Source organism: Musca domestica, unplaced genomic scaffold (assembly GCF_030504385.1).
Source record: "Musca domestica strain aabys unplaced genomic scaffold, Musca_domestica.polishedcontigs.V.1.1 7, whole genome shotgun sequence".
Classification (NCBI taxonomy): domain Eukaryota; kingdom Metazoa; phylum Arthropoda; class Insecta; order Diptera; family Muscidae; genus Musca; species Musca domestica.
Window position 1 is genome coordinate 5132784 of NW_026712383.1, and position 26123 is coordinate 5158906.

General features: G+C 35.8%; 1 protein-coding gene across 3 annotated transcripts in view; it reads right to left on the bottom strand.

Moving 5' to 3' along the window:
• The window catches only part of LOC101901317 (GTPase-activating protein CdGAPr), a 220957-nt gene that overhangs the window by 33325 nt on the left and 161509 nt on the right, over nt 1-26123 (bottom strand). For all 3 annotated transcript variants that reach the window (XM_059130256.1, XM_059130257.1, XM_059130255.1), the window contains one exon: nt 16212-17005. In XM_059130256.1, the coding sequence (XP_058986239.1) occupies nt 16212-16739 (528 nt within the window). In that variant the 5' untranslated portion in view covers nt 16740-17005. The remainder of the gene's footprint in view (nt 1-16211; nt 17006-26123) is intronic.

Here is a 26123-nt window from a genome sequence, read left to right on the forward strand (position 1 = left end):
CCCTTATCTCTCTCTAAAGTTGTTACATTTTGCCCACCCTATCAAATATCTCCAGCTCATATATCATTAATTGCATTGCATCCGTAGAATGTGAGAAGATTTTTGAGTATCAATGACTTGGAGTTAACCGATTGCGTTTCCCTTTTTTGTCCTCAAACGATCAGAATTCCCTTTGCAGATGACAATTCCTGTCTCAAGTACGTATCGAGAAGTGTTATATGTTTGAGCATGACGAAGTGTGTGCGAGTATGTTTACATACTTGCAATAAAAAGTCAAGTCTAGTTGAATCTATTTCCTTCCAGAGAAGTTTTCACTACGCAAGGGGGAGGAGGAGGAGATTACAATCTAGATATGTGATTCCAATGCGTCGGGGAGTTACGACATGGAGTTATGCACAGACTTTGCCTTTGGGTGGGTGTCATTTTCTTCCAATCCTTCCACCATTCTCCTTGGGCACACAATTCACATTCAATACATCCTATTCTATATTCTTGGCATCAATCTCTATCTGATATTGCAAAAATATGTATTTCATACGCTCTATTTCGTAAATTTTTGGAATTCGTTGTAGCGAAAACTTATCGAACTTTATCTTTTGCAGAACGCAGAAAGAAGAGGGAATGGAAAGGAATACCAAAGAATAGAAATGCAATTTATAATTAATAGTCTGCCTGTCTTTTCGGGGAGCACATAAATAACTGCATTTGAGGTCGAAAATATGTGTGTATCTTTATCGATGAGTTTTAGAGGCATTTCATTGCAAATAGGAGGAAAGAAATAAGGATTTCATGTAGTAACTGTGAGTATAAGGAGTAATTATTTTGGAAAAAAGTAGACTTAGTTCAACTTTTTCTTTGGTATTTGAATATCTAAAAATGTTTTCATTGATTGGAAACGCCATCTACATGTGATAGTGAAAAACAACATCTACGTAAGGTTCGTTTCTATATCAACTACTATCCACATATTAGAAACGCCCTCTGTATGTGACAATAGAAAACACCATCATCTCACAGGACGTTTTTATCATCAACCACAATTCTTAAACTTAATTAAAAATTCAAAATGAATAGATTCAAGTTATTATCGCTGAAAAAAGACAATAAATTGTATTATTTTTAATCCAAAACGCCCTCTACATGTCATAATGGAAGACTCCATCACAGGAAATAACGTTTTACATCGACTACAATCTTTATACATTGAGATTTAAAAATTAGAAACAACGAGTTTTATGTTTATATTGCGAAAACATTATAATTATCCTAATTTATCAGAACGACATCTACATGTGATAACACCGATACTAAAATTTAAATTTAGTTTAAAAAATCCAAAAGAAAATACCCAACTTCCTGAAACCAGAAAATCAATTTTATTCGGTTTGTTAGTAACGCCCTCTATACGTGATAATGGCAATCAAGGCCATTTATTTAAACTACAACCCTTAAACTCAAGAATTTGAAATAAGAACCTTAAGATTAATATCACGAATTCAACGCTTTTTATTCAGATTGATTAGGAACGTCCTCTACATGTGATAGTGAAAACGACATCAAAGTGCGGTTTCGTTTGAACTTTGATACTCAGACTCTCGAGATTTTCAAATTAAGAAATTTTAAACTTATTGAGAGGTAACAATAAAGGAATTCATTATTCTGGTTGATAAGAAACACCATCTATATGCCATAATAACAACACCAGAATTGCAACAGCCCAAACCTAGGAGAAAAAAGCAAAATAGTACTTTTTGCACCCTCAAAGCTTCTCTCTCCTCAGTAGACCAGAAATGCATTATACTGTTAAAAAGCGACATCAAGTTATGAGAATAGTTATTAAATATCATTAAATGGAATTTCGAAATAAATCTCTGGAACGTCATCTACATGGGATTTTGAAAAACATCCAAGACTAGGTTTCATTCAATCTTTGGGTCAAGTCCTTGTCAAAAAATATTATAAAATAGCATTTGTCGCCTTTCAGGACATCTCTTCTTACAGGACCACGAAAAAAAACCAACCAAAGTTTTCAATCCTCAGTAGACCACAAACACCTCAAACGATAACAGCACACTGACATCGAGTTATGAAAATATTCGCGAAATGTAACTTTATATAATTTCACATTTAAATCTTTTGTTGAACAGGAACGACATCTATATGTGGATATGAAAAACACCAAACCAAGCCATGATCCAAACCATTTTAATTAAAAAAATCATGGGTAAAGTCCTTAGAGAAAAAAATATAAAATGACATTTGTTGCCCTCCATAACCTCTTTTCACAGAGGACCTGAGGAAACCAGCTAGAGTTCTAAATCCTCAGTAAACCACAAACAACTCAAACGGCAACAACACACTGACAATCCAGTCTTAGGACTTATCAAGAAGTAGGTATCAACTGAATTGTTTAATACCCTCCACCATAGAATAGAGGGTTTCACATTTGTGTTTAAAGTTCGTAATGGATACTACAGCCTATGACAGAAAATTGTCTGTGCATGTCCGCCATGTCTTCGTATAGCACCAATATAACGGTTCCTCCCTATATTCGGTACTTTGATGATTTTAGCTACATTATTCACCGAATTTTTTATTCAAGTTTCGCATTTAAATATTGTAATTGTTTATGACAAAAGTTGCCTATACAGGTCCACGTCATCGTATAGACCATAATATAACGGCTACATTTGGTATTTTTAAATTTTAACTGAATTTTTAACGGATTTTATTTTTTTGAAAATTGCCAAAATTGTTCCAAATGGTGGAGGGTATTCAATGATCGGCCCGGCCGAACTTACACTTTTTTTACTTGTTTTTTTTTTTTTTTTTTTAAGAGAAACGCCATCTGGTTGTTATCAATAATACTAGAGCCAAAGCAAAGTCTCAAACAATAGTATTCATTTGTAGATGGCGTTTATGTTATCACAAATTTTTATTTTGATCAGCTTTTGAAACGCTCCATTTCTAATAAATGCTGTGTCTTAGTTTTAAATGAGTTTTAGTATATTTTTCCTTTACAATATCCCAGTGCACAGCCTTTCCACGAATTATCTCATCTCTTTTAAGAGCCTTTGTCTTTTTTCTTTTGTCAAATTTATCTACAAAACAAATCCATTTCCTTTGCATTGCAAAGCAATTTTTTTCGGAAAAAAAGAAAACGAAAACAAACCCGGACGAGTCTGAAAATACTTTCTTCCAATTATCTTACACAGACAATATCCTTTGGGAAAAGAGGGAGCGGAGGGGTTCCGTTTGCAATTTATAAATATCATTCGAGAAATTCCAAGTAAAAACAAGCCAAAATCAATTGAAATAACATTTGCAAAAAAAATTGTTTTTCTCTCTTTTTCTCCACTTTCGGTAAAAATGACATTTCCCAAGCAAATCTATTTTCTACGTTTATCGACTTTTCATTTGTCAATTTGTCGTCTAGCAAGAAAATTACATTAGATTTCAGGAAGCAAAAGAAAACAACGACAACAACACCAAATGGCAGACATAACTTCCTCATGGATACCAGAAGAATTAGATTCCTATGCTTGTCGCCAAGCAACATCTCTCTCGGGAGAGTTTATATTGAATTAAGGCGCAAAGTGTGATAAAGAGATGCTTTTAAAAAATTAACTTACACTAATGGCATTGAAAATGCTAGTCGCCAAAGAAAGTACTTGGAGAATGAAATAACATAGAGATGGAAAAAAATGTAATTTAATTTTATGATTCCACTGAAAAAAAAGTTTGTTCGGAAGTTAGTAGAATTGAAGATGTAAATCCTCTTCCACAAAGTGTGGAAATTTGGAAATGTTTTGCTTAACTGTCCAGTTAAAAGGTGCAGAAAACGATTGGGAGTGTCATAGCATATTCAAAAATTAAAACTAAATTCCCAAAATTTAATTTCACGGGTAGGTGGCGTTGCTGTTATCGTATTTCCATATCAAGTAAAAAAAATACATGGAGGTTTCTGAACTTCCACCAGTACATTGTTCTGGGTAAAAATTAGAAAATGTTGGCAGTTAAATGCAGATAAGCAAAACTAATGCAATTTTCACACAAAAAAAATTTAAGAGAATTTGAAGCTCTCATTTTGAATTTTAAACTTAGAAAAAGGGCTAAAATGCATCGTTTTTTTTCAGTAAAAGTCAAATTGCTGACAAAAGCATTTTGGTGAGAATTTTCCAGCAAAAAAAGTTATTCGTGATGGAATTCAAGTGTGATTTCTTTATATTTGGCTGGAAACCCACAAGTGGCTGTCGTTGGAGCACACCAGCATTTAATTGTGAATAAATGTTTTGTGTTTCGTACCATCGCTCATTACCGTGATACTGGTAGCCGGTAGCCCGACGTCAAGGAAGTGGACGGGAGAAAACAGCAACATCAGCAGAAATGGTTCAAAAAATAAAGAAGCGACTTGATCGAATCCCGCGTCGCAGTGGCCAAAAAATGACTCGTGAGCTGAACATATCGCAATATTCCATTCGAAAAATATTGAAAAATGAGCTCGTGGTAAAGCCATTGAAATTGCAAAAAGTGCAAAAACTTACACCGCAACAGAAAGAAAATAGACTCAAAAGAGCTAAAGAGTTGCTTCGCTTGGCCGAAAGTGGTGAACTGCCGAATTCTGTTTTCTTCGATGAGAAAACATTCGTTGTCTAGCACTTTATAAACAAACAAAATGATAGTGTTAACTTGCCAAAGAGGTCAGCTGAAAATGTGCACCTTTGTTTGGCCAACAGGTGTGGGCCGCCATAACAGCCAATGGTTGCTCTCCGCTCGTATTAATCGACCGTGGCATCAGAATAAATACCGAATATTAACGCGAAAATATTCTGGAGGGCGTATTAAAGCTTTGGGCACGCAAACATATTGACCGCAGACCTTGGACATTCCAACAGGACTCACCACAATTGCACTCAGCCCGCGCCACCCAAGAATAGTAAAATGAGGTTCCTCGCTTAATTTTCTGCGCACAATGACCACCAAAATCTCCGGATACCAATCCATTGGACTATTGTATCTGCAGTATTTTGGAAAGCAAGGTTGGCTCTAAAAATACAAAAGTGTCGATCACCTCAAGCAAATGCTTCGCCAGGAATGAGCGAAAATACCGCAGAGCAACATTCGGGCAGAGTGTGACGGTTTCATAGGCCGGTTGAAGGCCAAAGGTGACCAATTCGTGCCAAAGGTGACCAATCCGAACAAATCTAAACTTTTGACCGTCTATGGGGGAGGTTCCGAAGCAGTTGGGCAATATTGACCAATTCGTACCTGACCTAAGACTGGCATTAATATTACGACGTGCCAGATTAGACAATATCGACTGACTTCCTATACTCCTGAGATACCAGAGGGGGTTGGCTGATATATATCATCTTCACAGCAGATCTTGCGTTAGCAAAAATATGTGGATGTGTGAAATTTGAAAATAGTTGAATACTTATTTCGCTATCTTTGAGCTTTTTGAACACTATGTGGGGGAGATACCAGAAGAAATGGTACCCTTTCCTCTCAAGTTTATAACAGATCTTGTGTTGATGGAAATATTGAGATGGGCCAAGTTTTAATGGATTTGGATGTCAATTTCGTGGTTTAAGAGCTTAATGAATATTGAAAATGTTGACCCTTTGTGAGGGAGGTACTAGATGGAGTCGACCAATATATTCCATCTTCACACCAGGCTATGGTTTACTTAAAATATTGTGATGTGCGAAATTCAGACATTCAGACTCTTACATCACATTTTATAAGTTATAATTATTCAAAATTTGACCCTTTCTGGGGAAGGCACTTGATGGAGTGGATCGATATTGTCCATTGTCTGCCCTAGCACTGATGAAATGATATATACCCTCACTAGTCATAGGATATAAAAAACGGGTATCTTCCCACCAGCAACATTTGCTGGTTCACACTTTTGAAAGACAAACGCCACCATTTCCAATATTTCCAAAGTGCACAATTTGTGCCACCATTTCACAAATGTCAAAAAATATATTTTTATGACCTGTCAATAGATTTGAAATGTTGTTACAAAGCGTGGAAAATTTAACACGTACGCATGGCGTCTGAAACTGTCAACGTAAATTATATTTTAGTCAGCAAAGATAAACAAACCAAAACAAGGGAGGGAGTCTCCCAATGAAAAGGCCAAAATATTCAAAATTTGGGCCTGTTTTTATGCCAAGGCCCATAAAATGAACAAAACGAAAAAAAACACCCTCAATTAAAAGAGGCAGAAAAAGCTTTACAACTTAATTTGCATGCAAAACAACGAAAAATATTCACCCTGCATAAATGAAAACCCACCCTCCCTTCTAAAAAAGTTCAATTTTTAAAGTTCAATTTTAAATTTCACGAAATTGTTTCATTCGTGTTTTTTTAAAGACATTGCAGCAAACATAGATAATGAATAATGAATGACAACACCAACAACATGAAAAAGTGAAATGTTGTAATTTAAAAATAAAGGAAATTCTACAGCTTTCGTCTTCTTTCGTCATCTATGGAAAAGTTGAAAAGCGAAATGAGTACTCAGGCAATACTTGTGTTCGACATACTCTCGCAAAGTAGCGGCAGTCTAGGACGACGACTGTACAAACAATGCTTCAAGTGCTGCAAATATGTAAAACACCCCCAACCCAGGCTACATAACTCCCCTCTACTGCTGCTGTTTTTCCTGTGTTTGGAAATGGTTGTAAAACCACCCAGCCAGCCAGGCCATTGCAGACGACCTTTATGCCAACCCTATGTGGTTGTTTTAACCAAAAGTTGACACTGACTCCTTTTTTTTTCCCTATAAGTGGTGGTGTAAGTACCATATCAGGCGGACTGTCTGTATGTCTGTCTATCTGCCAGTCTGCTTGGTTGGATGGTTGCTTGCTTTCAAGTTGAACATTTTCCAAAACAAAACAAAAACAACTCAAATGTTAAATAAAACAAAACAGGAAGTGTGATGTAAATTACAACTTGCAGACAGTCATTTAGACATACTCGCATTTGTTGTAAACATCAACATAGCAGGGCAACAAAAATAGCATTAGGCGGAACATTTGCAAAAAGAGAAAAAGAGAGTGAGAAAGTAGGAGAGAAAGCACTCAACATAACGACATAAGAATCTAAACAAGTTGATATCTCAATTAACAAAAGGACACAAAAGAAGTCACGGAGTTTCCATCTTTCCAAAAAAAATGATGGGTTTCTATATAAAAGAAAATTTTTAATCATACAGGATAGGTTTCTATTGAAGATAAGAAATTTCATAGTGAAGTTTATGGAAAAAAAATCTTTAAAAAAATCTGTAAAAGACTAAGACTTCCATTTTGGTCTGATTTCACGGATCAAAACAATTGCGCTAAGTCTAACTACGAATATGAGACACTAGGCCAGCTGTCGAAAATTTGAGCAACTGCGATAGAATCTTACGTTATTGATGACAGATATCCCACGTAGCTATGAGTAATTCGACATTAAATTTATCGATAATTCAATGTTTGCCTTAGAAAGTACCAAACATCGAATTCGAATACTGTTTGTGGTAAAAGTTGCAAGGTAGATTTTTCTTAATCGACTTGCATTTTGAGATCAAACAATTGTAAAGCATCCCAAAAAGTATGCAACGTTTCGAATTGCTGTTATTTAATTATGTATACCCATCAAGGTGAACTTTCGGTGTGGAGCCTTAAATAATTTTTGACATCTGACAAAATCCATTGACCGAAAAGTTGGCGTATTAAAAGTTAAAAAATAAAAAGTCAAACTCCTTTTTTTTAAAAAAATATTGTTCGTCCGCCTAAATTCGTCATATTTCGCACATCCATAGCTCAGCCTCTTGACGAAATAGAAACTTGAATTTTTAAAATCATTTTACGCAATAAAAACAAACTTTCTTAAAAAAAAGTTAAAAAAGCAGTACGTTTGGTCGAACTTTAAATACCCTCCAACATTTTTAATGAATTTGGAAATTTTCAAAATATAAAAAATTCTGTTAAAATCTTAAAAATAGCGAATATAGCCGATATATTGGGGTCTATGCGAAGACGTAGACCTGCATAGGCAACCTTTGTCATAAGCCATTACAAAATTCAATTACGAAAATTGGATAATTTACCTATAATCGTCAAAATATAGGGAGGTACTGATATATTGGGCGTATACGAAGACATGTACCGGCATAGACTAATTCCTGTCACAGGCTGTAGTACCCATTAGGAACTTCAAATACGAAATTTCAAAAAATTTTGGTGAATATTAAACCAAAAATCGTCAAAATACCGAATATTGGAAGATACTGATATATGGGGCCTATATGGGAGCCATACGAAGACGGGAACCTGCACAGACAATTTTCTGTAATTGGCTGTAGTACACATTACGAACTTCAAATAACAAATTTGTAACAATTCCTGTGAATAATGTCACTAAAATCATCTAAATACCGAACATTGGGAGGTACCGTTATATGGAGGCTATTCGAAGACGTGGGTCTGCATATGTATTTTTTTGTCATAGGCTATAGTACCCATTACGAATTTTAAATACGAAATTTGAAAAATCTCCGGTGAATAATGTCCTAAAAATCTTCAATCTTCAGGGATAAATCGTCTTAGAGTTTTACGATGATCAAGAATATATATGAGTTACACACGGAATGACGAACTTAATATATCCTCCACACAATGTATGGTAGAGGGTATAAAAAATCAGGGCCTTATACATTCCTAAAAATTATAACATTGTATATTTCATTCAAAACAAATATTTTTTTTACAAAAAGAGGAGTTAAACTTTTTTCGATTTTATCTTCACGAAAAAATTACGATTTTTCGGTATCACTTTCAGTTCCCAAACCCAAAGTGAATATCGAATCTACAGTCGATTTTTAAGAGATAATCAATTCAAAACACCGTTTTCAAATAGGCTAACATTATTTGACCGGAATATCAAAAGTCGATTGGGAATTGCAGATTTGTAAAAAGTCGGAATTGTCCTTTCGACTTTTTAATACCGAAAATCAATTGTCATTTTCGACTACGTATTCGTATTTACCAGTGGCAATACAATTTTTACCACTAAGGATGTATAACTCGGCTTTCGAATAATCAAATTTTCGGGTTAAAAAATTTAAGACTCAAAATCGACTTTTACCTGTTTTACAAAATCGACTTTTCGTAACTGACTAAAGCATGCGTAAATCAGCAAGCATAACATTTTTTCTACTCGAAAGAGTAAACTTTATTAAACTCCCTCGCTTCGAGCAATCATCATGACGAGTAATATGAATAAGTTTTCTTGGAGAACATATCCAGTTATCTAACCCATAAAAAGCCAATGGAAACACCTATCCAGACGTGTTGAACTCTTTGGAATTCGAGTAAAGAGTAAAACTAGCTTGAAGCTCGAAAAGATTTGGCCCCACTCCAATTTTTTAAAAAGGAATTTCTCGTGAGCTCTCTCACACCAAAAAAATGAGAGGAGAGTAAACTCCATATAAAACTCCCACTCTTCGAGCAATTTCGCTCGCGAACAATTTTCACTTCCAAGTGAAAACGAGCAAATCTGTGCTCGGTATCTATCCAGAAGTGATCATATTTAAAGTTAAGGTCTAATTTAAGGTTTTTCAGGAGTTATGAAAATTTGGGTTTTTTTGGGAATTGTCTATTATACATCCTGAAAAGTAATGAAAAATTCCAAATTAGGGAGCCACAAATTACAGGGCCTCTCCAACATTTCGAAAAAATGCAATTTTGATTAACAACTTTTCTGAATATTGAATAGATAAGTCCTGCAACTAAATTATAATTTAAACGGTTTTCAAATTCTGTTTTTTATAAAAACTTAAAAAAGTCGAAAACATCACGAAATATCGACCAAATGATGACTTAAATGGAGTCCTTTTCAAAATGGTGGATTTTTTATCTCTAATTTCCCTGAAGAGATATAAGTCCTGTAACCAATACATTCCAATAGAAAAATTGGCTGTAGAACCAAGTATAACCCAGTTTTCGTTCCCGAACTTTCAGTTCAAATATTCAGTTCCGGCATGACCAATCTATGGAAAATGTATATAATTTCGATTGCATTACTTCACAGGCACATTATTTGGCATATGTTAATGTTTTCAAGTCAATTAAATAATATCCAAAAAAAACCATCCCAAAATTCCGCCCATTTCTTTTATACGACTTTCAATTGAAATATTTATAGCCAAAAACAAAAAAAAAAAAAGTAAAATAAATAAAAATGAAAAGAAAACGACTTGAGATTAATTAGCCACAAACTGTTGATAATATAAACGCACAATTTATTCCCAAAAACTCCTCCCCCCATCCCAAAAAAAAAAAAATAAAAATATAATAGCTCAAAGTGCCCCCCGCTCCCGCTCCCCTCCCCCCACCAACTTAATTCCTCAAATACAATCATACACTGGCAGCAAAATGGACGTGGACGCCGCCGACAATGAGTATTACGATTTACGTGATCATTAGACGGATTAGAGAGACTAAATGAACAAAACGACGAAAACGACACAAAACTTATTTGCCTTCTCTGGATGTGGTGGCCAAAAAAATTCAACAATGTGCCAGCAGACGAGCCGGCTCGTAACCGAAAAATAGAAAAGTCTGTATTCAAAATACCAAGAAACAAGTAAAAGTTTTCATTTGTATCTGTCGTTCGAAAAAACAAAAGTACGTGACCCTGGTAATAATAAATTGAATGCCGCCGTATGGCAATTTCTCTGCAGCGGCAGTTAGACAGTGACAATCAACGTTGAGTGCAAGAAGTGACTAACTCATACTCCCCCCGTCCATGGGAGAGGAGTGTTGTATTTCGACAAAACAAATGAATGAAAGAAAACTTTTACTTTTCTACAGCCCCCTCCCACCCTCAAGCAAAACAAAACGAGAGGAAGAGCGAAAAAGCCATCCAATTATTATCATATATCTTGGTTGGCTTTATAGGCTTATATCTATGTGGCAGGGCCAAACAGAATAATAACAGCCTTACTATCAACCCCCTTTTTTTCGTTGGTTATACTCGTGTTACAATTGCCTCCAAAAGCCACGAGCCACAATGAATAAATGCCGTCCTTCATTTCACTTTTCAGTTTTCTTCTCTTTTTAGTTCCTTGTTTTTTTTTTTTTTTTTTTTTTTTTGCTTTCCTCCATTCTCTTGATTGCTAGACAAAATATATAGAAACAACAAACCTGTCTTGAATTTGTATCGTTTTAATTTCCTGCAGGAATGTGGCTTTTGAACAAGTTATATCGACTTTGAAATGAAGCATAATTTTAGGGGCAGTTTGGCAAATAACAAACATTTCTAGAAAAAAAATGTTAAAAACAAATCTTGAGAGAGATAAAAATGTAACTTCGATTAATGCTTTAAAATAAACCACTTTTGGGAAGCCAATAAATATATGAGGACGCACCACTAAGGTTATAGGGAAAAAGAATAAAACCTAATTTGGCGGAGTTTGATTAAAAAAAAATCATTGGTTCTAAAACTGTTGTTCATAAGTTGCATGACTTAACTTAAGGTTAAGTCCAGTTTACACATCATCTTAAGAACGTATGTTATGTGTATTTTTCAAAATTTATGTTGCATACTTTAGGCGCTCCACAAAAATCAATTGAAATTAATAGACTTTTTCATGGAAAGGCTTAAATATCGAATTAAACATTAGCTTGGGTTTAAAGTTTCAAAACCGACCTTTCATTTTAGATATTCGACCTTCAAAAAATATTGCCTATGAACATAGCTTCCATATAAAAGAATGGTTTGAATTCGAGAACTTGCTATAAATATTATGGCAAAATCAAAAAAAACTATGAGCTACAAAAATTACTTAAAACATGAATGATAAGAGTAAATGTATTTGAATTTAATTAATATAAGAAATATTTATTTACATTTATTTAATTGTTGCCTACTTTTAGGAGTCAAGTAAAACAAAATGTCTAATGTAAAAAAATCTTTAAAAAGCCTAAGAGCAAAAGCTGACATAAAATAGAATTTCGATTCTTTTCAGATTTCCGAAAACTCACTCAAATTCGAGCAAAGAGTAAAACTCGCTCGAATTCGAGTGGCAGCATGCCTGGGAGTAGAAACAAATATCGAGCATACTCTATTTTTTGATGCCGCTCGAATAGAATCGAGTATTTTCAGCTCGTTTCAGAGTGGGAATCTCACTCTTCCAGTTAAGAGCAAACTCTTGCTCTATTTTGAGAGTTTCTACTACCACGCTCTTGCTCTTACAAGAAAGAGTGATGAAGGAACTCCGTAAAAAACTCCCACTCTTCGATCACCCCCATCGCGAGTAAGGGTCGGTCCCAAGTGAAAACGAGCAAACTCGAGCTATGCCAAGTTAGACAAAATTTTGGAACCAAAATGATTTCTTTTTGTAGGTTGTATGAATGCCAATGCAGTTACGACCAGACCAGTCAAAAATAGTTTGCCTTCGTTTTTAGGTGGGTCTATTTATTTCGTCAATGAATCATACCATCTGTTAAGGGAAAGAGGTTGACCATAGCATAATATAGGTTCGTAAGAAGTACTTCAAAATCATGACCATAATAGGTCACAAAAATATCTTTTTTGGATGATAAAAAATCAGGTCCTTGCAAAAACATCAACAGAACATTTTCGAAAGACCATCAGGATCTCTTAAAAAGTTCCTCATGACGATTTTGTGCTGAGGAGGACTCCAAAACCATGGCCATGACAGGACACAAAAAATCTTTAATGGATGATAAAAAAGCAGGTCTTCGAAATAACATCAACAGAACTTTTTCGAAAGACCATCAGGATCTCTTAAAAAGTTCTTCAGGAAGATTTTGTGCTGAGGATTACCACCATGTATTCATGTGAAGAATACTAGTTCTTTGCCGAAAAAAACAATCATTTGTTCATAGAAAGAACACTGGGTGTTAAGCAGCAGATCATCAGGATATCATATGAGAACCAAGAGATATTCACTCGATCTTCGGCGGAAGTCTACCAGAAATTTATATGAGAACCAAGAGGTCTTCATAGCAACGCACTTTTTGGAAGACCGCAACTACTTCGTAAGAAGATCACCCGGCTGTTCGTAGAAAACTTTTTATGATCGCCATTTTTCCAACTGAAGTTCCGTACATTTTCTCGTAGAACATATATACACATTCTTACAGAAGATCAGTAAATCTATATTAGATGACCCCTATAACTAATGATCACAACGTATGTTCCCTAGATCTTCTCTAGGAGACCTTAAAATCTTCTTCAAAGACTTCTAGATATTTACTATACCTCCTCGCAGAAGATATATAGAGACATTGTTACTGAAGATCAATAAATCTAATTTAGAAGACCCCAATATCTTCCCCGGATGATTTTTAGATCATCTCCATAAGACACTTAGAACGTCTCAAGAAGATTCCTAGATCTTTTCTGTAAGATCTATAGCTCTTCTCCAGAAAATACTTTGATCTTTTTTTCGACGATCACCAGATTTTTCTCTAGAATCTCTCTATATCTTCTCTAGAAAACCTTTACATTTTCTCCAAAAGATACGTAGAACTTTCAACAGAAGATCGAAAGATATTCTATGTAGATTTTCTCTAGAAGAGTTATCATCTTAGTTCTTCGTAGATTTCCCTAGAACTTCACAAGACGACACCTACTTTTTTTTTAGAAGAAATTCAATAGATATTCTGTGCAGACCTTCTCCAGAAGAGCCGTCATCTTAGTTATATCTCTAGATCTTCGTAGAAAGACTACAATGTATTTGAAAAAAAAAAAAAAAAAAAAAAAACAATTGACCTGATAATGAAAGAATACCAGTTCTTCAAAGGAATTAAATCTGGTCTTCAACGAAAGATCAGTAGAAATAGAAATTTCACCAAGTTCTTTAGGGAGATTACATAGACTTAAATATATGACTTCAAGGTCTTTATGGGATAACCATCAGACATTTAGAGGGAAAGTAGAGGATCTTCAGAGAATACTTCAAGTTATCTTCATAGCATGACCTGCAGCACTTCCTACGAAGACATCTAGGCATCCATACAAAGATACTATGAGGTCGTCATAAAATAACCGCTTAAAGAACAGCTGGTCTTCCTCACGTTTTCATAAACATATGGTCAAAACTATACAAAGATCTTAACAATATTTGACCTAAGAAACCAAAACTCCTTTGGGGCTTTGATTCAAAATAATTCTAGAATAATTCTTTCTTGGACACTTTCGTCGAAAAAATTATTTATAGATGGAGGTTTTTACTTGGATTGGAGACGTGCTTAACATTATCAGTAAAAAAGCAAACACATAATTCTCATAGGAAGCCCACAAGGTCTTGAGCGGAAGTCCACCAAATCTTCAGCAAAAGGCTACCTCCAGGTTTTCATAGGATAACAAACTGGTCTTCCTATGAAGGTTACCATAAGGAATTTTCACAAGAAGACAGTAGAAGGCTAAAAGGTATTTAAATGATTACCCTTAAGGTTAGAAAGATTATCGTAAAAAGGCATCATAGGGAGACCACCAGGTTATCATAGGGAGCCCAATTAATTAAAAAAAAAAAACTACCAAATCTTCAGGAAGAATGTCGGATATTCAGCAGAACACTACCAGATTTTCATAGGAAGATTAGAATGCTCTGCATGGGAAGACTTCCAGCTCTTCATAGGATTATCATCATTTCTTTATAGGAATACCACTAAATCGCCAATAAAGTGCAGGAATGTTTTCATAGGAAAGTCATAGGGTCATCATAAAAAGACCACCAGTTTGTAGTAGCAGACGAGATTAACAGGATACTGCTCGAGGCCGGTAGATATCTCAAAAATCTTTCTAGAATCCCACACCCTTCTGACAGTTTAAATAAGGTTATGAATATGATTAAACGATCATGACATTGGGTCCTGTTATTAACAATTGTATGAACACCGACCTACGATGCATTTCGATATCGTTGATATATATACGATATCGATACAGTTGACGGTCACCCTGAGAGTACAACAACTCTTTTCGAACATCAGCAAACTACAGAACAGACTCGTGAGAGTCCGAATCCAAATGATGATATGAAACTCCTCGTCCAGGACTATAGGAAGGATCAGCATGATCTAGAAAGCAGCAGTCCAATGGTATACACCGACATCAACCGCCCTTCTTTTCCAATTTTTACATTGTGGATCCTTTTATTTGAAATTTCCCTAAGGTTAAACAATACTTTTTCGGAAAATTTCAAAAATCTCCAGGCCCAAAAATCTATTGCATATAAGTTCCATATAATTGAAAATTACTCCCAGGGTCTGCGATCTGTCACTCCGTTAACCCCAGTCAAAGACTTAAAATGGTAAAGATGAGACAAAATGCATTTTCTACAAATGGTTTGTGTCTACAATATATAGAGTAACAGTTCATGAGGGGACCATGTTAATATAAAAACCACAATTACAGAAACAAATGACGAATAAAAGTTACAAGAATCCAAAAATATGGTTTCAAAATTCTATTCCATAGACATTCAACAGAGTGTTGCCATATTTTAACTCTGTCTTGTCCTATTTTTACACTTCGATGTCATTGCCCAAGTGCTGATGGTTCTTGTATTTGCTAGATATATTTTTCAATTTATCTTCACGGTCATTATTGAAGACCCAGCTCTTCCCTTTTCATTGCAACCAAAGAACATTGAATGCCTCTACAAATCAAGCTTCTTATGACCCAGATATGTCCGTATTGGATACAATGTGATTATCAGAATATATTCTCATTGTGTCGTGCAGGTCCATAAAACTAAAGCAAAGTACAAACAATGTTGTTCTCTAAGTTTATAAGAATGTCATGCAATAAACTTAAATATCCAATGGTTCTCTATAGCTAAAGATGTTACAAACTATCTACAAATTGATATTAAGATAGTTTTGAGAGCAAGCTATAAAATTTATAGCAATTTAGGATAACCGATTTGTAGACATAAAAATCCATAAAATATACTTTCCCCCCTAAATGAGAGCAGTTTCTTTCACAAAATTTTGCCAATGACAGCTAGAAGTGTCTAGCAATTGAAAATATTTTTATTTTCCATTAAAGATTTTAAATTCATTATCCTATTTGCCAAAGGAATCGGGCATATAATATTTTATGGCAACTTGTTACAAAATTATAGCAGCATTTTTTTGCGAGGTATTAAATAATAACATTTATTTCTTTTAACTTACCCCGGCAACACTTTGAGCCACTACCGGTTTGCCAGCTCCAGCCTTGACCAAAGCCATGCTGTTATTGGCACTTGTTGTTGTATTCCCAGCGGCTGCATTTGAAATTTGTTGTGATGACTGTTGTTGTTGCTGCTGTTGCAGAGAATCATGTGACATGGCAGATATTTGTGATGAGTTCATAATTGAATTATAATCAAAGATGGCCGTTGCACCGCCACCACCACCACCTGCACCACTGCTGCCATCCAATGTCGTTGGCAGCAATTGGAAATTTAATTGAGCCGTTATTGTGCCTGGAGCAAATTCACTGGAGGATTCCATGTCACTGTTGTTGTTGCTCGAATTTAGAGCCGTTGGCGACGAGGATTCACGTACCGAGGCCGTCATTAAATCCACTGTGGGTGTCAGCTGATGATTTGTGCTCAGAGTGCTCGAGATTAATGTGGGGTTACCAATTAAGGTGGACAAACCACCGCCAGCAGCGCCCATGGACGAGGACATGTTTGAAGAGCGTAATTTGTCGGCCATGGTTGAGTAGAGATTTCCTGTTTTTTTGGCTGGCAGACTTAAAGTGTAGTGAGATTTTATTTTAGGAATGAGAGAGAGAGAGAGCGAGAGTTTGGTTTACTGCTTTGAAAAAATCATAGAAGATTTTTTGTGGCTGCAATTCTCTTACGATGCGCTTTTTGGTTTATGTTTTTTATAAGTAATGTCGGTCGTGGTAAGTCCGTCTGGTCCAAAATAAAGTCCGGAGTTTGAAAGTCTTAGCTAGGGCTAGTGATGCATTTTAATATCTGGAAAGAGAAAGCAAGAGAGACAAAAAATTAGTAATTGACCAAAATATTGAAAGAGAAAATAATTTTAATAAAAAATTTTCCTAAATTTGTTTGGTTCCATTTTGATTTTTATTTTTTCTCAAATCATAAAATTAAAAAAAAAAATTAAAAAAAAAAAACGGAATTTAAATTTATAGTCTAAATTTTGAAAACGGGTTTAAGGCTCGCTTCACCTACACACAATAACAAAAAAAAAAAAAAAAACTATAAAATATTTTTGCAAACAACCATAAAATTTCAGTGGTTTGGTGGTTGAGTTAAAACAATGAACTTTATTGTAACACCTACCCATGTACCTATCTACGCCAAAATAACATTAAATACCGTTAACAGAAAAAATAGTAATTTCCCTTGAAATTTTTCATATGTGACGCAATAGCAACATTTAAACAGAAATCGCATATCAGATTTTAATTGAGGGCCATTTACCCCCGCGTAGATGGGTACTGAGGTCATCGACATCAGAATAGTTGAAAACTGGGATCAACTGCGTCCCTTCACTGCAAGTAGATTTTAACTGAGGAAAACAGGTCATCAACTACTCCAGAACTGAAGACAACTCGGGTCCTATACTCCAGAATTGAAGGCCTAGGCCTAGGCCTTACATTAAAGGTTGTCTCCTTTGAAGTTGATTCCAACTGGAATCATCTATTCCATAGTAGATGCTACGAGAGACATCTACTGAAAAAAAGATAAACATCAACTCTAGGGTAGATTCCAAGAGAAATCATCTACTCCAGAGTATAGGGTGAGATAAAAAACTGCAACAAAGTCAAACGCCATAATTTTTACAATTTTTTTTTAATTTTATTGCATGAAAGCAAAGAAATGTCGGAAATAGCATACAATTTTAGACTAAGTTTAGATTTGTTCGAATTGGTCACCTTTGGCACGAATTATGGCCTTTAAAGGTCAATAAAACCGTCACACGCTGCCCGAATGTTGCTCTGCGGCATTTTGGCCCATTCCCGGCGAAGCGCTTGCTTGAGGTGATCGACACTTTGGTATTTTTTAGTCCCAACATTGCTTTCCAAAATCCTCCAGATACAATAGTCCAATGGATTGGTATCCGGAGATCTGGTGGCCAACCGAATTCGCACACCTTCAGCTGACCTCTTTGGCAAGTAAACACGATAATTTTGTTTGTTTACAAACTGCTGGACAACGAATGTTTTCTCATCGGAGAAAACCAAATTCGGCAGTTCACCTCTTTCGGCCAAGCTAAGCAACTCTTTGAGCACTGAGGTCATCTACCCTAGAGTAGATGTCAACTGAGGTCATATACTCCAAAGTAGATGCCAACAGAGGTCATCTACTCCATAGTAGATGTCAATAGGGATCATATACTCCAGAGTAGATGGCAGCAGAAGTCATCTATTCCAGAGTAAATTTTAACTGATGTCATCAGTGTAGATGCCAACTGAGGTTATATACTCCACATAAGGTGCCAACTGATGGTTCCTACCCCAAAAGAATTTAGCAATATACGCCAGAGTAGATGCTAAGAGAGTCATCTACTTAGGAGAAGATAAAAACTCAGGACATCTACTCCAAAGTGGACGGCAAGAGAGACTATCTACTCAACTGAGGCCATCTATTCTAGAGTATGGCTCATCTATTCCTAGGAAGTTGCAAAAAAGACAATTGGCAGGAGAGGACTTCTACTCCAGAGTAGATGTCAGCTAAGGTCATCTACTCCACAGTAGATGTCAGTTAAGGTCATCTCCTCTAGAGTAGATGCTGAATTAGGCAGTCTACGCCAGAGTAGATGCTAAGAGAGACATCTACTAAAGAGAATATAAAAACTGCGGACATCTACTCCAAAGTGGACGCCAAGAGAGACCCATCTACTCGACTGAGGGAATATCGAAAAATATTGAACTTCGAGATAAAATATCCTGGCCTACAGAAGAAGATCGCCGGAGTTTTACGGAGAAATTATCAGAACTTTCCGCATCAACTTATTGTTAATTATAGAAAGTTTATCAGCACGTCAGCCGAAAAAGACCAGGCCTCAAAACAAAGAAATCTTAAGGTGAGAGTACATAAAAAGCTTTTTTTGACTGGCTTAAGTCATAAGCTGGCTTCTTTGTAGAGGAACAAAGTAGTTTCTGATTGACCTTTGTTCTTTTCCGAAGAAGCCGTGTATTCTCACTTTTAGCCTTCGTAAGAAGATATCCGAGATTTATATGGGTCTCCGAAGAATACCAAGTCTCCATACAAAGAAGTCTTAGACTTTGTAAGAAGATATCCGGGACTACATATGGGTCTCCATTGATTGCTAATCCTAGAATTTGGAAATCTTCAAAAAGACTACCAGATCCTCATAGAAAGCTCGTCATGTCATCACCTGATATTCACAGGCATATTTAGTGATTTTTAAAAGAAGATAACTAGTTTCTCAAAGGAAACCTACCAGATCCTCGTAAAAAGGCAATTGTCTTTATGAGAAAACAACCACGTTCTGATAAGAATGAGCACCAGATTTCTAAACAAGATCTTCAAACGACAACCCCGAGTATTTATTGAGACATTACCGGCCATATTTAAAGACCACTAGGAATTCACAAGAAGACCGTCAGTTCTTCATATATAGATCACTGGGTCTTCAAATATAGACCACTAAGTCTTCATGGAAAGACCAACAGCTCGATATGGGACATGTAGATTTGTTAAAAGCGAAAAGTCTTTCTAAAAGTTTCTTCTGCATTTTAGGAAAAACCACAAAATCATCTAAGGTCGTAAATCGGGGTTCTTCATAGGCCCTCATAAAAAGAAGAAAAGTTCTGAGTTGTAAGACCTACTGGGCTTCACAAGAAGACAGCAATTTTTTCATAGTAATGTCATCTGGTCTTCATGGGAAAACCATTGGAATCTTCATATAAAGACGACCAGTTCTTCATAGAAGCACAAAAGGGTCACCATAGGCTAAATACCAGCTCTTCGTAAAAAAGGCTTTAAAAATATTTGCAGGTCTTTCCAAGGGAACGTTCAAACCCTCACAAAAAACTTAGAAGTCTTCAGCAGAGAGGCAGCGGTTCCTTATGGGGAAACCACAACTACTTTAAAAAAAATAAAATCTTCAAAAATCATCCAGATCTCAAAGAAGATCACCAAGTTATAACCTCCACCCATGTTTTAAAAAAGTTATCAATATTTATTAACTTAGGAAGATAAAGGTCTTCATAGGAAAGCCTCTCGGTCCACATAAAAACGAGAAAAGTTCTGAGTTGAAGGACCTACTGGGGTTCACAGGAAGACAGCAAGTTCTTCATAGCAAGATCATCTGATCTTCATAGAAACACAAAGGGGTCACTATACGACCTACTGGGGTTCACAAGAATACAGCAAGTTTTTCATACCAAGATCATCTGGTCTTTATAGGAAGGTCTTCATGAAAAACCCAACAGATATTTAAAGAATCTTCATAGAAAGACGACCACTTCTTCATAGAAACACAAAAGGGTCACTATAGGCTAAACACCAGCTCTTCGTAAAAAAAGGTTTTAAAAAATATGTGCAGGTCTTCGCAAGAGAACATTCAAGCCCTCACAAAAGACCTGAAAGTCTTCAGCAGAGAGGCAGCGGCTCTTTATGGGTAAACCACAACTACTTTAAAAAACACAGAATCTTTAAAAATCATCCAGGTCTCAAAGAAGATCACCAAGTTATAACCCCCTCCCATATTTTTAAAAACTATCAATTATTTATTAACTTAAGCCGATAAAACGTTTCCAGATAATATACCCATTTTACTTCCTGTTCCATTTCTTTGTCTTTAATTGAATTCATTTCATATTATTATTTAAAAAAATTGTTACAATTTCCTTCAAATTGCCTGATTTCCCACCATCCCGGTTTCGAAGGCGGAATAACAAGACAGTCGAAACAGGCATTTAGTGTATTTTGTTTTTGGTAATTGAGGAGAAAGACAGAGTCTCAAAAATAGAAATAAAACAAGATCATAAAAAGTTATTAGTTCCGGTCAATAACTTTCGATTTGGATGAAGTTTAGTTTGGTTTGTTTTCGTTTCGTCAGTCTAGTCAAGAGGGAAGGTAAGCAACTAACTAACGAGGCAGGAGGCAATCATTTACCCGCCAGGCAGCCATCGAGCCAGCCAGTCAGTCAATGAGCTACAACTACCTACCTACCTACCCACCCAGTTAAAAATGCAGTTGAAAGTTGGCTTTGCATTATTCCCAACAGCCGTAGAGAACTGAAAAAAGCAATTTATACGACCATCACCACCACTACCAACCATTCCCCACCACCCAAAACTGGCAGACAACAAACCACTTTGGAATCAATTGGACGGTGGAACGATAGGCTATACGGTTTACTGCCAACTTAATTTTCATGTTTTCGTCGTAATGGTCTTGTTGTTGTTGTTGTTTCGGCGGCGCTTACCGGCTTTTATAGACAAATCAACTCACTTGGAAGAGAGACGAGGCGACAAAGAGAGGTGGGGGTTGAGCGAAACCAATTTTTTAAATTTGTTATTGTGTTCATGACAATCTTGTTGTCTGTCGTTTACACTGCAACAATGTGACAACCGGTTCCAAAAAAAAAAAAAATGTTTGTTCCTATATCAAGTCCATGGCGGGGAAAACATACGAAACTGTTTTGTTTTTCTAACCCTTTTTTTTCTCTCGTCTAACAAATGGTCAGTAATTTTGTTGAATATTTCGTTTTTAATGGTATTTTACATCCACCGAAAAAAGATGGAGTTGGAAATAAGAGAGTGGGAGTGAGGAAACGTTACCATTATTTATTTAAAAAGAAATTATTTCATTTTATTTTATTTTTTTAATGCATTTTAAATTAGCCTTAAAGATCGGAGATGACGAAAAAGAAGATCAAAGAGATTGTTGATTTCACAAAAAAAAGAAACAATCATTTCAAGCGGAAGTGGTTAGCTAAATGTCATAAAACTCAAAACAAAAGAAGCTCATTTGGAAAACAATAGGTAGAAATGTTTGACATCGGAAACACATCAAAAAAACTGGGGCTCAATTTTTTTGACCCAACAAAGTATAAACAGGGTGAGATGAAAAAACTGCAACCAACTTCAGACTGCTGTCATTTCTAAGCCACTTGTCCGACGGCTATTAAAATTATTCCACTAACAGCTCATTATATTGTTTACAAACGTACAAAAGCATTTTGGTGAGAATTTTCCAGAAAAAAAGTTATTCGCGATGGAATTCACAAGTGGCTATCGTTAGGGCACTCCAGAATTTAAAGGTGAATAAATCTTTTGTGTCTCGTACCATCGCTCGTTACCGTGATATTGATGGCATAGCCCAAGGTCAAGGAAGTGGACGAAAGAAAACAGCATTATCAGCAGAAATGGTTCGAAAAGTAAAGAGACTTGATCGAAACCCGCGTCGCAGTGGCCGAAAATTTGGGCGTGAGCTAAACATATCGCAAAATATTCCATTCGGCAAATATTGAAAAATGAGCTCGGGGTAAAGCCATTGAAATTAAAGCGTCGCAGTGGCCGAAACTTTGGGCGTGAGCTGAACATATCGCAATATTCCATTCAGCAAATATTTAAAAAAATGAGCTCGGTGTAAACCATTGAAATTTCAAAAAAGTGCAAGAACTTACAACGCAACAGAAAGAAAATAGACCTAAAATAGCTAAAGAGTTGCTTCGCTTGGCCGGTGAGTGGTGAACTGCCGAATTTGGTTTTCTCCGATGAGAAAACATTCGTTGTCCAGCAGTTTGTAAACAAACAAAATGATCGTGTTTACTTGCCAAAGAGGTCAGCTGAAAATGTGCACCTTCGGTTGGCCACCAGAACTCAAGCGCCGGCTATGGTGATGGTGTTGGCCGCCATAACAGCCAATGGTCGTTCTCCGTTCGTATTAATCGATCGTGTCATCAGAATAAATGACGAATATTATCGCGAAAATATTCTGGAGGGTTTTTGGCCGCAGGCCTTGGACATTCCAACAGGACTCAGCACCATCGCACTCAACCCGAGTGTAAACCAAGAATGGTTACAAAATGAAGTTCCTTGCTTCATTTCCAGTGTACAATGGCCACCAAAATCTCCGGATACCAATCCAAAATCTCCGGATACCAAAGTGTCGATCACCTCAAATAAGCGCTTCGCCGGGAATGGGTCAAAATACCGCAGAGCAACTTTCGGGCAGCGTGTGTCGGTTTCATTGGCCGTTTGAACCAATTCGAGCAAATCTGAACTTATTCTAAAATTTGATGCTATTTCCTACATTTTTTGCTTTCATTCAATAAAATTAAAAAAAAAATTAAAAAATATGGCGTTTGACTTTGTTGCAGTTTTTTTATCTATCCCTGTACTAATTTGTACGACATTGGGTATTGGATGTAGGGATAGTGTTGAAACCGTGGAATCTTATACTGTGATAACTGTTCGTGTCTGGGATGGAGATATAAAACAATTTTGTTCAAATGATTACTAAAATTATACGAAAAGTGCTGAATGTTTCTAAATTTGGTATTGAGCGAATGTATAGAACTGGAATCCTGAAATTTGATATTGGGGTTTCTGTTGGTATCTGGAATTGAGATATGGAAAAAATTACTAAACTTGGTATTCTGAGAGGGATTATTAGATATTAAAGTCTCTGTTGTTATCCGGAATTGACATGTGGGGGTGTTTTGGAAATGTGTATTATAGTTGTTCGAAAAGTACTAAGTGGTACTAAATTTGGTACAGCGTGAAGGCATAGAGCTGGAATCTCGAAATTTGGTATTGAGGTCTTTGCTGGTATCTGGTGTGGTTTTGCAAATTCGCACCATAATTGTTCAAAAAGTACTAAATGGTACTAATATTGGATCAATGTTGGTGTCTAGGATGGAGGTGTTAAAGTCCCTGTTGGTATCCGGAATTGAGGTGTATTATAGTTGTTTGAAAACTACTAAGTGGTACTAAATTTATTAGTGGGTGAAGGGATAGAGCTGGAATCACGAAATTTGATATTGAGGTCTTCGCTGGTATCTGGGGTGGTTTTGCAAATGCGTAGAAAAAATTGATCAAAAAGTACAAAATGGTAATAATTTTGGATTAATGTTGGTGCCTAGGATGGAGAGATATAGATTTTGTTGGACTTGCGTTCTAAAGGTCACTGTTGGTTTATAGGGTTTGCATATCTAGACGTTGAAATAGTTTTGGACAGAAAAAATAGTCGTGGATCCGTTGTGCATTGTGACTTTTTGGTGTAAAGGGAAACATTTTCCCATTTATTCTTTCGAAAAAGGAAAGACTTGAATCTATATCTATAAAAGAGGAAAATGATTGTATGTTTGTAATTTATGGACTCGAAAACTGCTGAACAGATTTTCCTGAAAATTTCCAAGTATACTAAAACATCGGCTGGAAGTAACATAGGCTATAAACATTTTTGAAATTCCACTTGGGACTGGAGATATGGCTCCGATGCCAAAAATTTAGATTTTATATGCACATATCTATTGATCCATTACAGATACACCCTCCAAACTTGGAATGCGTAACGGAATTTGGAACAAAAATAATTTTGCCTTATTATATTGAAATCGGTTCAGATTTGGATATAGCTAAAAGTCTGAAAATTTATGAAGATGTATGAAGTTTTATATTAAAAAAATTGGTCAAACTGAACAAATAGTTCTTTCGGAGTACTAAAAAGGCCTAACGCAAACGGTTGGAACGAACCTAAAAAGGACTTTTTGATGACGAAAGTGCTAATTATTTATAAAACTGTTTATTTTCTAATATTTCACACCTTAAAACTAGATTCAGGTTAATTGAATTTTTAACACCTGCACAAAATTGAACTTATTGTCTATCTATTTATTTTCTCAGAAATATTTTACCACTAAATTATGAGAATTTCTCAATTAAATTAAGTTTGTTTACCTATTTCTTTTTTCTATATCTCTTCCACAAACTTCAGCTTATTCATAGAACACCAATAAATACCCATTCATAGTTAGTTTATTTAGACATAACACGCGGCAAAGCTTTGCCGGTAACTACATTTAACAACATTTACATATTTGAGGAGAATTCCCTTCTTTTCTTCTCTAACAAGTTTCGCCATGATTTATAGCTCATAACTGTTTTCTGCCAACTACCATTTAAGCTTATTTATTTAGCAAAAAACGACAGACAATGGTTTTGTTGATGGCTTTGCTCAAGTGCACGTGATTTTCTTGGGGTTATGGACTGGCGAGATTTGTGATTCAAATTCAACTATGAGTAATGCAAAATTTATGCGGGAGATTTTTTTTGATGAATTTCATTGGAAATGCGGAAGTCAAAATACATTTTAGACTCAAAAGGGAATTTTCCAAAATATTATTCTGATGAAATATAAGACTTGATACTTGATACAAATATTTGCTCTTCTTGGTTTTTGAAAGCAACTCAAACTTTTTACGTCTCCAAAAAAACACATTTAAAATAGGGGATCCCCCACTTGACTGACTTTATAGCTCTAAGCGAGGGACCTAATTTTTTAACGGAACATGCCCAAAAACGCATAATTCTACTCATTATGGGAATGAAAATTTTAAACCCGATTTTATACTGTCCCCTGGGTGAGTACGAGTACGAGTCCTGAATGGAATGGAAAATGTTTCTCTTTAAACAAGAGCTCGGATATAAAATAAGAGTATACTCAATTTTTTTTCTCTCGCCGGAGTAGTCCTGCTCGCATTCAAGTACATAATGGAAACATTTTTTAGAATTAAAGCTGCACAACTCTTGCTAGTGAAAAAAGTAATCAATCATAGAAAAGTGTTGGCATGTTTGTTCGGAATACCGTAGTACTTTGTTGTTGCAAAAAAGTAAGGCTTAATCCCATTATTCTTGTTTTTATAAAAACAACCTTTGTTTATTGGTAGTTTACCAGAGGGGTAAGGCAGGGAATACCTATGTTTCCGAGTGGGAGTAGAATTCTCTTATACCGCTGTTATGGCCTCAGCCATATGGCTAGGGAGGGTGTATATCATTTGACACGACCAAAACGTACTTCATCGAAATAACAATTTTCGTCCCTAGGTCTCTTTGGATCAAATAAGTTTCAGAATATTTGGAGTCAA